Below are 10,141 nucleotides of genomic sequence, written 5' to 3'. Positions count from 1 at the left end.
CACACGTGCGATGCATTTCTGGCCGGGGTGTCTCGTATGCATGGTGACGTATGGGTGCATCTCACCGGAGCAGCACAGTAGTCAGTGTTGCTAGTTCTAGCGAGGGCTGGAAAAAAAGGGGCGGGGGAGGGGGGGGTGGAAGAACGATAAGCAGGGACGAACGGACTGCGGAGCGAAACCAAAGAAATTAAAGGGGCTTACTGACTAAATGTTTGAAATAGAGAACATGAGGAGGCGTCAGGCATGCAAAAGAACAAACGACGACGAAACAACTGTCATGCCCAGCCAGCTGGGATCACAAAGATCTGTGGCAATATGTCGTGACTTTCGACGTATGTGGTGCTCTGTCGTGCCTATCAGCGGAAGAGATACGAGTCGACTGGGTAAACCCAGAAAATTATGGACGCAGCACCCATCCAGAAATCACCATATCGAGTGCTGGGTTCTTTTCAGGCGGCCAAAAACTAGCATAAACGGGCCTCACTGAAAACGAATTGGTTGATATGATATGTTAAGTGCCGAGGCTTCAACCAAAATGAAATTGTTAAGTAAATATTACCAAACTGTTGGTCCAAGTTTTGGCAGGGTTCTCTCCCCGACACAGGCTCGGCCCCGGATACACTACAAAAAATGTAATTGACTCGAATATCGATTTTTCGTGGCGCTTGCGCTGACGTGAAAAAGCACTGCTATCAGAGCACCTCATCGACGAAAGACTCGAAATGGAAGTTTACCACTTGCAGTTGGTCGCACACAACTTACAACTAAGACTATAGGAAACCAGGTCATGAGACGCTTGACGGGTTAGAATAAGCGAACCCTACTCGACATAACCGTCATGGCCGTCTCATATTCCTAGCCCCCACCCGAAACAAGATGGCGGAGCCCGATTCATGAACGGCCACCACTACGTGCCACGGACCTCCCGTCAAAATCTTTTCCCTGGCCTCGAACAAGATCGGAATGACGCCGTATTTTCCAGGGCGGAACGCGGCATATTGGTACTGCACCTTTCTGATTTCAGAGCATCTAAGTTGGACCCGCCTAATGGCGTTGATTGAGGCTCACTCTCTAGGGCCATTTTCTCTAAGCACTGTTTGCTTTCGCTCTCCGAGGGCGAGGTTTTTTGTGCCTATTTTAAACCAAATCACCGACTGGATTCACTGTACTTTCAGTGCGAAGGAAAAGGTTAAGATTACGCATGGTAATCATGTGCCGTCTTCTTGTGGCGCAATTCGCAATGAACCAGCGACAATGTACGTTATTCAACAGTCCACGGCTCGGGCGGGCTAGCACTAGAATGAGGAGAGGCGAGGCGGTGCGTGGCGCTCATCCCCGCTCGCTGCGCTGCGCCTGCCGTGCCCCCACCACCCTCCTCCTCACCCCCCCGCCCGCGACCGCCCTGCCCTCCTGCTGCTCGGCAACGGGAAAAGCCGACCCGAGTGCGCCCGCCGCGGCACGAAAACGGACTCGGGGCCCCAGCCGGCAACGCCGCGCGCCCGCGCGCCCGAGTCGCGGCGGTCCCGCAGGGGCCCGGGGTGTCGGCACCGCGGTGGGCTGGGCACCCAGGTTTTCCAAGCCCCCCTTTACTCGCGACTCGCGACGCTCGCGACTTTCGCTGACCTCACTCAGATCCTGACTCAGCTTTTGGCTCGGCCCTTCGAAACAAATGCGGTAGTCTCGCGCAGGGTGGCGACACCAAGGCGACACTTCCAGCACCCCCCCTCCCCCCTTACCCTGGACGGCGAGTACAACACCAGCGAGTACTGCACTCCCCGCACCACGACCAAACAACGAGTACTCACCCCGGCCCGCACCTCCACTAGATAGTAAGCGAGTACACAGCTAAGCCTTCACCCCCCCCCCCCCGAGAGCGAGTACCAGGAGTACACCACTTACACCACCCACATCCGCGGACAACTAGTACACCCACCTACCTTAGAAAATGTACAACTGAACATGCCATCAGACTTTCAGGGGGCGGTCTGAATGGACACATCTCTAAAAGACCTAAAGGTAGCCACCGTGATTCCGGGGCATAGGTACCCATAGGGGTACTACAGGACGCAGACGACAAGCAGACAAGGGTGGTTGGTGGTGGTGCGCGGGGTGTACGCGATGGGGCCACCCAATGATTTTCTCAGGGCCAAATTTCGATAAAGGTGACGGTTACGCGGGATAACACGCCCCACCCCTGATGTCCCAAAGGATAAAAATTTGTCACGATGACATCAATAATGATGTCCTTCCTTGGGTAGCACAGAGGGGTAGCAAAAGCAGAGGATAGTGCAGCCCCGCCGCTGCGGTGAGGTGGGGGAAAGGGTGACTAGGGGGGGGGGGCGTACTCTATGTTTTATCCACTTTTATCGATTATTATTGAAAAAATTCCTTCCCTCGGCCCTTGTTTAATAAATGAGAGTTCCCCTACCCTTATCGACCTGACGTCACCTTATCTCATGACCCAAACCCAAACCGCGCCTGATAGATGGCGTGGAAGTGTCCATTTTACCGTCATTTTCTCTTAAAATCTGACCTCATTGCCCTAGAGAGTCCCTAATGCAGTATTGGCGACGAACAAGGAAGTTGGTTGCTTCGGGGTCGTCGAACTAATGAGTCACGCCCAGCGCCCAGCCCAGGCAGGAGCTAGGCGCCGCGGCGCCGCAGCCCGAGGGGGGGCACCTCGCGCTTTCAGCGAGTGCAACGCAGAATGTTTCACCTCTCTATCCTGTTCAGGGTCGTAGCATCAGAATTTGGGTTCTTCAATTCACACGTGCGATGCATTTCTGGCCGGGGTGTCTCAAGGGCGTCAGCAGTAATGAGTAGGCGAATTATTCTTGTCCACGACTGTACTGGCTGCAGCATAACCTTGTGCGAGGCTACTATGTCTTGCCACTCCACCCCTTTCCCCTTCAGATCGATCGAGCGCAGGCATGATGCACACACTCAGCTCCGAGCCTCGCGATTGTGCCGATAGGGTGCACCACACGACGGAGCGCCCACGTTCAGACGAGCGCGGATCTTCGAACTGGTTGACAGCAGATTGAAGGGTTGAGAGTGGTCAGGATCTTGAAGAATGTGGGTCGTTTCGCGTTTGAATGGATTAGATTCATGGAACACATGCTGGCACCCCTTTGTAATCAGGCAGTATATTAAAAAAAAGTTCCTTACTGAAAAACAATTTTTGGATCCAAGAATCATAAATGAAAACTGGAAAATAGTACAAAGCAGATCCCTCAATACAAAGTTACCGTATTAATCAAGTCAAACTAAAAAGTAACCATTCATAAAAAAATAGAATTTATAAACATATGAGGAAAAATGCTCAACAATGATTTACACACTTTGGATCTACTTTGGAAGTTCACAATGCAGCCATACAATAAATAAATATTTTGTGATATAGATAGATAATAATATTTACCTAGATGTCTGGGTAATGGAAAATAACACTCTTTTCAAAGACTTGTAGAAATTTTATGGGAAACGTCACACCAATTATTTGATCACAGATACCATTCAAAAAAATTATGAATAATTTGGCAAAAAGAGCAGGCATGAATCAAATCAATTATTTTATCATTCATGTCATGCTAATTATACTTTTAGACACACACTCTCCGGTCTTGCATATAAAATAATTATCCTAAGCATTCAGCCCGGGGTGAGGCACATTCCATTTGCATAATAATATGTACCTCTATATATCTAAAATTTTATGAACTAAAGTTCATGTTATAAATATTTGTCAATATCACAGGAGACTACATGACAACACTTCAGGGTATTGCCTTCTGCTGATGTGATCGCTGGTAGAAGACAAATGAAAGGCCAGCATCCCAGCATTGCTTCAGAATACCATCCACTAATCCACGCTTGTCAGCACTGTGATGCCAGAATGATAAATCAGCTGTACAGTCATATTCTTCTCCTGGAGGTTTAACCTGTATTCTATTTACACAACGTTTGCATTTAAACCTGCAAGAGGAAAATAAAAATATACAGATAGATACATAGATCAAGTAAATAAGCAAATGAATAGGTCTCAAATGTACCACAGAAAGTAAAAACAAAGGAAAACAGAAACAAGAATAAAGGTGGAAGGAGCAAATAAACCTTACTTGTCATGGGTATCACTAAGAGTATTCTTCTCAAGTTTAAACAGATCTTTCAAATCTGAAAGACTAAAATGTCTTGCCACATCTTCTTCATTATCCACAACACAAGAACTCAATGCTTTTTTGTGAGCTTGTCGTTGGAATATTTTCTCCTCAATAGTGCCAGTCTAAAAATTACAAATGGATAAATTACTGTATTTATTTTAAAGTGATAATTTTAAACATCTCAGAAGCAAGAAGGAAACAAATCTCACACTAAGAAGTCTGTATATGAAGCATGGTTTCCGTTGTCCATCTCTCCAAACTCTTGCCATTGCCTGATCATCATTAGCAGGGTTCCAGTCAGGATCAAACATCACTAGTCGATTTGCTCCAATTAAATTGAGTCCACATCCTCCTGCTTTTGAACTGAGCATGAATATGAAATCAGGACTATTTGGATCATTAAATTTGTCAACAACCTGTAAGAAAAAAAGAAAATGTTAAGAAAATCCAGTTTCTAACAAGTCAACATAAGGTGTTCGTTTCTTGAATAAGAGAATAGCAGAATAACTGTTTTAACTTACTTTGGCTCTTTTTTTAATACTCATAGAACCATCTAATCTCACATAGTTGTAGTTACGATGGTGGCTTAGTTTTTCAAACAAGTCTAATGTTTGAGTATAATTTGATACCAATACAACTTTGTCATTGGTAGTTGATTTAACAACAGCCAAGAGGCAATCAAGCACCATCAACTTCCCTGATAGTTCTGGAAGAACTTTCCTGTCCACAAAAAAAAAATCAGTTATTTTAAAAATTGAAAAAGCAGCTCTAAGACAAATAATAGATCTGACGAAAAAACTTACTTGACGTCATAGTTACTAGGGAGATGTGCCATGGCATTTTCAAAGCCTTCAGTTCGCTGTGATATCTTTTCATAGACAAGGTCGGGGTGGTTGCAAAGCTTTTTCAAAGTAGTAATAGCAGACAGGGCAGAGAGCATGCCTTTTCCACCCTTCTTATTACCTCTTCCATCATCCACTGAAACACACCCAAAATATGGAATAGAGTCAAAGTTTTAAAATAGTTTTGACAAGTAGCAAGTAGGAATTGATAAATACCCTCATTGACAGTCCTCCTTATGCTTTCAGAATTAATGAATTCCGAGTACAACTTTTCTTGTAATGGTGTGAGTTTTACACAAATTACTTGTTCATATTTCACTGGCAAGTACTTTGACAACAGGGCTGATGTTCTCCTGATTAGGCAACGATTTACCAAGGCAGCTAATCTATCAAGACACTCTTGTCCTCGTGCACGTTCTCCATCAGTTGCACAGGCATCCTGCCCTCTTAAGATAGGAATTTCAAATTGCTTACGAAATTCCTGCAAAAAGTGGAAAAAATTATGTAACTATACAGTTCATCATTGAAAGGGCACAACCACCAGATTAGTCCAAGTAATACCTGTGCTGTTCCAAGAATGCCTTGATTCACAAAGTGAACTAAGCTGAAATATTCTAACAAGTCATTCTGAATTGGTGTGCCTGACAAAAGAACCCTTCGTCTGGCTTGAAGGCCCATTAGAGCCTGATAGGTTTGGTTTTCACAATTTTTCAAACGATGGCCCTGTTTTAAACAGATCATACATAAGTTGTAGGGTATAAGAAGATGGCTTAAGTGATTATGCTGAATATAAAGCACCATACCTCATCACAAAGTACTAGACCGACTTCTCCCTTATGAAGAACATGAGCATGCAAACGGAAAGTTTCATATGAAATTATAAGAATGGGGTTGACTGGGCGTCCACGATATGTTTGCATAAATCCTTGAAGTTTTTTATCTATTTCATCTTTGCCTCCTGAGTCTATGGCAAGTGAGTTAACTCTCCCTCCAAGCCATTTGTTAATTTCATTGAACCAATTCTGTATAGACAGAAATAGTATTAAAAGATAAGTTCATAACTTAATAAAAATAAAAGGCCAAAACAATTGAGATTGCTGAATTCTCACCTTGACAAGACTACTTGGAGCTACTACGATAGCTTTGCTGATAAGAGGTTTACAATCAGGCCCTTGTTTTAGAAGGGTCCACATGAGGGTAATGCACTGCAAGGTTTTACCCAAACCCATCTCATCAGCCATGATACATCCATAGGCATTCTCAATTCGTACTGCAGTGACACATTCATACATAAACTTGACACCCTGTAAACAAATTTAAATTAAACAGACGTTAAAATAAAAATATAATGAAAACATCAGAATAATTTGGTAAGCACAGAAATGTAGTTTTTAAATGTTAAGAGCGTAAGTACTTTAATTTCAAGTATATCAACTTACTTCTCTTTGGTGAGGGCGTAAGACGTTGCAGAGAATAGGATCAACTACTACATGAACAGGATGTTTATCTCTGTAATAGTGAATTTGGTAAGAGACTAATAAGTACGTATCACACAACAAAATGGCATTCTGATTCTGTTTCACTCTAGCGAACTTACGCATCTCCTTTAAGTTTATCGTGTTCCGATAGAGGTGGAGGTTCATATAGCACAAGAGCATTTGGTTCTTCTGGATCATGAAGAGGTCTTCTAATGCCTGATCTACGTACACCTAATGCACGTCCTGAATATCCACCTTGATAATTAGGAATGGGTACTTTGAAAGGCTTGGCAAGAAGGCTCCGAATTAGGGATTCCTGTAAGCCAACATGAACGGTAAGGAACAGCAATTCTCAAGGAGAAAAATAAAATACAGAGTCAATATGAAACTTACATGGTTTGATACACTTTCTTGTGTTATAGGAGCTGGGAGTGGTGTAAGAGGCAAAGGAGAAAGTGGAACACGCTGTGTACATGATAGCTTGCGACCTCTCTTCGTTGTTTGCTGAGTTAAAGGACTATACTCATCTTCTGGTCTGCGCTTGGCCACTTGACTTGGGGCTAGGCTTCGCCGCTGGAGATGTAAACAAAACATTGAAAAAGGAAGCTGTAACTACTAAGACATTTTACAACGAACATGCACTATATTCCTATTGCACATAGAGAATTAAGTTTCCGAAAACAACAGAACAAAACAGGTATGGAAACACAGACGGTTGAGGTTAAATCTTACAATACACAATACCCTTTCGATTCAGCTTCAGTCAATCTCTAAGCAATATTTTACCAAAAACTACTACGTACCATGTTTTCTTCTCATTATCAACTTTCAACGATAGAACCGAAATCAAGTTTTACCAGGTTTTACGACGACACAAATACAAAAACATACCGGGCCAACGGCTTTCACGCGCGAAACTTTGAAAATTGTTTACCAATCGCCAGTGCTTTGTTTTCCTCTTCATTCGGCATTCGCATTCATATTCGATTAGCAGGTATGAGAAATCCAAAGGACCATAGAGGTGTGCGGTGGCTTGCCGACTCACCAGGCGCCATGCGGTCTCGCTTGAGCGCCCGCAGGGGCAGGCAACTCAACAGGCATCTCGGTGAAGCAGCTTGCCTACGCTGCGTCCCGCAGGCTCTCAGAGTGACGCGACGCCGCCACACGAGGGGCCAAGGAAATGACGCGTGGAACGAATGTTTTCAGTACACACGTGTGGAACGAAACACCAAGTTTTGCACTTGACTGGCTGGCGTTGTGATAGCGAATGCATGAGCTAGCCGAAGCACCCGCGCCACCGTACGGGCGTAACTAAAGAGCAGCCTCAGCGGCTCTTTAGGCGTAACTACGGCGGGCTGATGCGGGCGGGGCCGGGCGTGCACGGGCATACGCACGGTACGCACCGCGCCGCGGGCGCAGCAGCATTAAGGCCCGTCGTTCTCTTTTACTCGCCATTGGTTTCGTAAGAAGGGAGAGGGGGCGAAATACTCCCGCTTTTGAATGCAGGCTTGGTAAATAATGTATGAAGGGTAGCTGACGGCCTGCTTCTAGGAACGCACCGCAACCGCTACTGCTGCTGCCTTATGCGTGGCGAGGTTCGAATAGGGCGATGGATGGAGTGGGCTGAGCTGCGAGCTTGCCAGCAAAAAATCGCGGGTGACAAAGAGTGCCCATTTGGACTTTGTTGTCGTCGTCGTCAGAATCAGGATTTTGCACCCTCTATGCGTTTTCAAAATCAGCCCCGGTACGAGCCCCCCGGGAAGGATGGGACTATCCCTATGAGGCGGGGGTGGAGGGTATAGGGGAACTTCTATGCGGGGGGCGGGGGCTATTATGGGTCACATCTCTTTGAACAGATGCTGCACTGGTAGATAATTATTGCGAAGTACATCTGCTATAAAGTCGTCATTTGCTATGTTTTCTTCCGTCATGCTGAGTGCGGGGTCGTTATTGCCGTTGACACTCGCCATCGCCCTCGTAGAACCAAACCCCGAGAGAGAGAATCGGCACCTGTGCCCTCCCGACCCACTCTGATGATACTGAAGGTCGATTTGTCAGTCGCTGCCAGAGGATTGGGTGGTGCGGGGCGGGGGGTACGTGTGCTTCTCAGCACCCACCCCACCCCCCGGGGCTCGCAGGGCGTAGTGTAGCGTACGCACTACGCGCGTGTGTGTGTCGTTCAACCGTGACGCGTAGTGGCGAACTGTGGTAGTATATCGCAGCCCCGGAGCGTGACGAAGCGTGACGAGCCGCCCCAGCTGAGTGTGCTGAGTGCTGCGACGTCACCCTTGCCGTCTGAGATAGGGGCTCCGTTCAGTGAAGGGGAGAAAGGCCTTAGTTGTTTTTCTTTATTTTACATTATTTCACCGGAAACTGCGTTTGTTTTCATATTGTGTTTTTCTGTTGACAATAACTTTGAGATTTCGGCGCTTTCCCAGTGTGAGTGGTTTGAGGTTGGCAAGAGTGGATACCCAACCCGACCGGACCGGAGGAATGGAGTGGAAGTGGAGTGTGGAGTGGCCGAGGTGCACGAAGTAGCGGTTGACCCAAGCCAAAGGATTATTTGTACATTTTCTACGCAAGAAAGGGTTGCGAATTTAAAGGTCAGTTGTAAGACGTGGAGCTAGGAGTGCGCACTAAGTTTTATATTGATATTTCTTAGAGTGACGACCTAACCTAACTTTTGACCAAAGAACAACAACAACAAAACTGAGAGCTTCTAGGCTTCTGCAATGTTTGCGCTCTGTACATCTTTTATGTTATTAAAGTTCAGGCGTCTCTGAATCTAGGCCTACGTTTGGCTCTGCTGTGCGGGGCTGCCACTGCACCTGCAAGTACAGCTGGGTCCAGATACGTGGGTGGGTATCATGGGTGATAGGCAGTCTCCTCCACATGAAGTTAAATTTGCCGAGTGCCGAGTTTTGTTTCCAAAAACACCTTTACGGTAAGTTTCGCTGGAAAGAAATACTTTATTGCGGAAAGTAATGCGATGCTGTAAATAATTCCTTTACATAGCATTACGTACCGCTATGCCTTGTTTTGGACTTCCCTCCCCTTCTTTTCACCGGTAGGCGAGGCAGCCCAGTAGAGAGAGAACACGATCCTCGATGAGACAGGCGAGACAGCCGCAGCGTTTGCTAATTCGTCTTGTAACTCGCCTCCGCCTCCACAGCCACATACTCCGTGCGGCCGACCTTCGCCTGCTCGACGCCACGCCGCCGCCGCCGCGCCGCCGTTGTGCCCTCGTCGGGCTCCTCGGCATACATACATGGAAGGGGAAACAATGGACGTGGATGGACGGATGCCCTGCCCTGCCCTGGCTCGCCTCACCGGCCGGGCCGACTTGGGCCCCGGAGCAGAGCGGAGCCAGCGGACCCGGCGGAGCCGAGAGGTAAGGCAAAAAGATAGAACCGAACTTGTTGACGGCCTGCCAAGAGCCTGCCGGCCGAGCCCCGGCCCCGGCCAGCCCCGGCCCGCGGCGGGGCGTTTGGCGGGTGCGGGCGCGCGGGGGAGGCTGAGGGGGCGTGCAGGAGGGCGTGCAGTGGCGTGCAAGTCAGGAGAATGGACGGGACGTCCGAACGACGCATTGTGTTCAGCTTCCGAGAAGACGGCGAATTCCTCTCGTCCCAAAGCAAAAGGCCTTCCCTTCCCGCCTCCCCTC

General features: G+C 47.1%; 2 protein-coding genes and 1 long non-coding RNA gene across 8 annotated transcripts in view; 1 reads left to right on the top strand and 2 right to left on the bottom strand.

Moving 5' to 3' along the window:
- LOC113210305 (zinc finger CCCH domain-containing protein 4) overlaps nucleotides 1–2,880 on the bottom strand; it is a 10,380-nt gene extending 7,500 nt beyond the window's left edge. For 4 of the 5 annotated variants that reach the window (XM_052271073.1, XM_026428221.2, XM_052271074.1 and 1 more), the window contains exon 1: nucleotides 2,717–2,880. In XM_052271073.1, coding sequence (XP_052127033.1) covers nucleotides 2,717–2,862 — 146 coding nt within the window. In that variant the 5' untranslated portion in view covers nucleotides 2,863–2,880. Of the gene's footprint in view, nucleotides 1–1,010; nucleotides 1,324–2,716 lie in introns of those variants that run through there. The other variant, XM_052271077.1, reaches the window with a different exon arrangement.
- Nucleotides 2,881–3,452: 572 nt separating this feature from the next.
- Nucleotides 3,453–7,430, bottom strand: LOC113210304 (DNA repair and recombination protein RAD54-like). Its single transcript, XM_026428218.2, has 13 exons — nucleotides 7,284–7,430; nucleotides 6,874–7,053; nucleotides 6,600–6,796; nucleotides 6,442–6,511; nucleotides 6,112–6,306; nucleotides 5,806–6,024; nucleotides 5,564–5,725; nucleotides 5,219–5,483; nucleotides 4,964–5,138; nucleotides 4,682–4,880; nucleotides 4,370–4,576; nucleotides 4,119–4,282; nucleotides 3,453–3,975 (listed from the first exon to the last, which is right to left on the bottom strand). Exons 1-13 carry the CDS (start codon nucleotides 7,284–7,286, stop codon nucleotides 3,777–3,779), a joined length of 2,235 nt encoding a protein of 744 aa, XP_026284003.1. The 5' UTR covers nucleotides 7,287–7,430; the 3' UTR covers nucleotides 3,453–3,776.
- Nucleotides 7,431–8,703: 1,273 nt separating this feature from the next.
- The window catches only part of LOC113210302 (uncharacterized), a 178,243-nt gene continuing 176,805 nt past the window's right edge, over nucleotides 8,704–10,141 (top strand). Inside the window, exons 1-2 of one of the 2 annotated variants that reach the window (XR_008011567.1) lie at nucleotides 8,704–9,083; nucleotides 9,653–9,871. This is a non-coding gene — a long non-coding RNA (uncharacterized LOC113210302). Of the gene's footprint in view, nucleotides 9,425–9,652; nucleotides 9,872–10,141 lie in introns of both variants that reach the window. The other variant, XR_008011568.1, reaches the window with a different exon arrangement.

This window comes from Frankliniella occidentalis, unplaced genomic scaffold (assembly GCF_000697945.3).
Source record: "Frankliniella occidentalis isolate FOCC.00 unplaced genomic scaffold, Focc_3.1 Scaffold149, whole genome shotgun sequence".
NCBI lineage: Eukaryota > Metazoa > Arthropoda > Insecta > Thysanoptera > Thripidae > Frankliniella > Frankliniella occidentalis.
This window is presented reverse-complemented; position numbering and strand designations above follow the sequence as displayed.